This window comes from Miscanthus floridulus, chromosome 10 (genome assembly GCF_019320115.1).
Source record: "Miscanthus floridulus cultivar M001 chromosome 10, ASM1932011v1, whole genome shotgun sequence".
Lineage (NCBI taxonomy): Eukaryota > Viridiplantae > Streptophyta > Magnoliopsida > Poales > Poaceae > Miscanthus > Miscanthus floridulus.
In genome coordinates this window covers 28,795,162-28,798,713 of record NC_089589.1, presented here as the reverse complement: position 1 = coordinate 28,798,713, position 3,552 = coordinate 28,795,162, and the positions used below count along the sequence as shown (strand labels likewise).

The following is a 3,552-nucleotide window of genomic DNA, read 5'->3' as shown; positions in this document are numbered from 1 at the left end:
GTGTAGGAAGGCTGTGTGCCGTAAAGAGCGAAGAAAGGGGTGCGGCCGTCTAGGGTTTTGGTGGGGTGACGATTGAGAAGGTAGGTGGCAGTGTGGAGTGAGTCAGCCCAATAAACTGGAGGAAGGCTGGCCTGAAACAGAAGAGACCGCACGATGTTGTTCACGGTGCGAAGGGTGCACTCGGCACGTCCGTTCTGCTGAGATGTGTATGGGCACGACATCCGAAAGACGACTCCATGAGTGAGGAAGAACGTGCAGGCCGAGGAGTGGTCAAACTCGCGGCCGTTGTCGCACTGAACTGCCTTGATGGTGGAGTCGAACTGCGTGCGCACATATGAGAAAAAGTTAGAAAGGACACTGAAAGTATCGGACTTGAGGTGTAATGGGAACGTCCTGGTGTAATGAGCGCAGTCATCAAGAATGACTAAATAATATTTATAGCCCAACACACTAACAACTAGAGAAGACCAAAGATCACAATGTATTAAATCGAAAGGATGTGCAGCGCGAGAGTGTGACACACTAAAAGGTAGGCACACATGGTGACCTAGTTGACAGGCATGACAAACATGATCAATATGGTGCTTATTACATGAAATAGCATTGGAACTAATAAGCTTGGAAAGAGCCACATGTCTGAGATGACCAAGGCGACGATGCCAGAGTGAGGTGGATGACGCGGTGGTAGCGAGGGCAGTGGGAGTGCTGGATGGTGCTGGGAAGAACGGGTAGAGGTCACCCGTGCTATTGCACCTGGCGATCACGCTCTGTGTCTGAAGGTCCTTCACAGAGAGGCCAAACGGGTCAAACTCAATGGAACAATTATTATCAGTGATAAAACGACGTACGAAAATCAAATTATTAATAATGTTTGGTGACACTAAAACATCAAAAAGAACAAGAGGACGCTGTGTGGTGGAGAATGAGTGTGACCCAATAGATGTAACGGGAAGCAAAGCTCGGTTACCAACAATGATAGATGAAGGACTAGATGACGAAGGATGGTGAAAGGTAGAAAGAATACCAATGTTGTTGACCATATGGGCACCGGCGCCGGAGTCAACGTACCACTCGGCCGATGAAGGGGGCGTCAGCGTCATGGTGTTGAAGTTGCTGACGAGGGCAGACGGGTCCTAGGACGCGCCCTGCATGGGCGTCCACTGCTGCTGCTGCTGTGGCGGCAATGGTCCTCCATAGCCGAACCCTGGAGGAGGTCCGAGGGTGTACGGCTGCTGCACGTACGGCTGCTGTATGTACTGCTATTGCAGCTGAGGAACAGCAGTGAAGGCAGCCGGCGGAGGTCGAAACGGCGTCCCCGGACCGCCCGGCGAACACGGCCAGAGCTGCACGGTGCCCGTCCATGGGTTGTAGAACGGTGCCGGGGAGCGAGAGCCGCCTCCAGTGTTGGAGACCTGCTGCTGCTGGTTGCGGCCGCGGCGACCGCGACGACGGCCAGTGCGCTGTGAGCCGCCCTGGCCAGCGTGCCTGCCCTGGCCCCATTGGCCCTGGCTGCCCTGGCTGGGGCCAGCGTAGCCACCGTGGCCGTGGCCGGCATGGCCGCCCTGGCCCTAGCCTACGTAGGAGCGCCCAGCAGGAGGGCGCGGGGTAGTGACGAGCGCGGTTATCGCAGAGGATGCCGACGGGTCCGATGCCCCGGCGGCTTCGCTTGCAGCAACGTCGTTGTTGTCGATCTCCTCGAGCAGGAGGAGCGTGCGAGCCTCCTCAAAGGTGGGGAAGGGTTGCCGCATCTTGAGGTTGGAGACCATGGGCCGGAACTTGCCATTGAGCCCGCAAAGGAGAGTGAGGACCAAGGTCCGATCCCCGATCGGATCGTAGAAGTCGCTGAGGGTTGCCGCCATCGTTTCAAGACAGCGACAGAAGTCGGTGATGGAGGCCGACCCTTGTTTCACCGTGCGGAACTCCGCCGAGAGCAGTAGGGCGCGCGATTCGCGCTGGTCAAGGAACTCATTCTCAAGGTAGGTCCACGCGCCGCGCGCGTTTGGCTTGCGGTTCATCGTCGACTATTGGAGATCGGCGTGGATGGTGCAGTAGATCCAAGTGAGCATGGTGCAGTTCATCTGCACCCACGTTGGTCGATCGGCGTTGACGACGTCATAAAGAGGACGTGGTCCGTTAGGGCATACGTGCCCAGGACAACGAGGAACATGGACCGCCGCCGGTTATAGTTGTCGGCGGCGTGATCCAAGACCAGAGGCTCGAGGACCTTGATGTTGAGGACGGCGATGGCCGCGGCGTGGACGGCGGCGTACTTGGCCTCGTATGCGTCGAGGGCCGCAACGCGATCGGCCTCTGCCTTGCGGGCGCGCTCCTCGCGAGCCTGGCGTTCGGCGTCAGTTTCCACCATAGGAGAGGGCGAGCAGGAGTGGGTTCACGCGGCGTAGAACGACGCGGTCTCAGGTATGCAGGCGGATGCAGGCAGATCGCGACTTCGCTGTGGGCGGGCGGATCGCGCGTAGCGCGGTGAGCGACGCGGCAGATCGCGACTTCGCGAGACAGCGACGTCGGGTAGCGCGGGGGATCGGGCCGGCAAGCGAGACGTGCTCTGCGACGGCGCGCGATGATGGGAGGGGCCGGCGAGCGGGACGGGCTCTGTGACGGCGCGATCGATCGGCCGGCGAACGTGGGTTCAGCGGTAGCGCGATTAGGGTTTGCGGAAGCAATAAACGAACCGTCTCATGATACCATGAAAGAGTAAGATTAGGGAATACTCGATGCATTACTGTGAATGATCAGCGTTTACATATATAGGCATTGTGGGAGGCCAGGCAGGCCCACACGCCATATTACATTCCAACAGGGAGCCCTGGTCAAATGTGGACTGAGGTCAGACCAGTGTGCGGTGGTGCATGTCCACCATTGCAGCCACCCAACCGCCGCTGTGGCGCTATGCTGAGATGAAGTATCAGTTTGGGTAAACTGTAGCTAGAAAGAGGCATGGCGACGAAAAGAGAGAAGAAGATATGGCCTGACCAGTGGGTCTAGGGGCACTTGATGTCATTTTGGAATTATCCTCTCTCCTGCTTCGCTAGAAGATATTATTTTAATAAACACAATGTCTTTTAGGAAATTAATACATTTATAGAGTGTCCATTGACCAATCGAACTTTTTTTTGGGTCCGCTAGCAATACGATTTCACTTTCCATGTCCTATAGCAAATTTTCCTTATAGAAAAACATCCTAAATTAAAATCATCAGTCAAATGGCCTGAAGTGAAACAACTCATGCATGGTGATCATCAGCAGAAGTAGCTCGATCCACGTAGCATTGCTCCCATCATCATAACCGATTATCACACATAGCCAAGATGCAGTTGGCGGTGACATGAAGTGTGGTTATAGCTTGGTCTTGTCTGGCGAATCCAATGCTCCTTGTGGGCAGCGACTTGGCACTCCTCGTTATCGTCCTGGCCGTTAGTGAGATAATCGCCTTCAACGGCAAGGGCTAGCAACTATGGGGTAGAGATGAGGGCATTACATTGGTTCGTCTTCTCCCCGGTCTTCAATATGGCGGTGCCTAGTGGTGAGCCAAGG

General features: G+C 55.7%; 1 protein-coding gene across 1 annotated transcript; it reads right to left on the bottom strand.

Annotated features, from left to right (window-relative positions):
- Nucleotides 1-1,568: 1,568 nt before the first annotated feature.
- Nucleotides 1,569-2,015, bottom strand: LOC136488304 (uncharacterized). Its single transcript, XM_066485286.1, has one exon. The coding sequence runs from the start codon at nt 2,013-2,015 to the stop codon at nt 1,569-1,571; it is 447 nt and encodes a 148-aa protein (XP_066341383.1).
- Nucleotides 2,016-3,552: the final 1,537 nt, after the last annotated feature.

Coding starts and splice junctions, on each gene's coding strand:
- LOC136488304 (XM_066485286.1), bottom strand. CDS start 2,015: ATGAACCGCAAGCCAAACGCGCGCGGCGCGTGGACCTACCTTGAGAAT.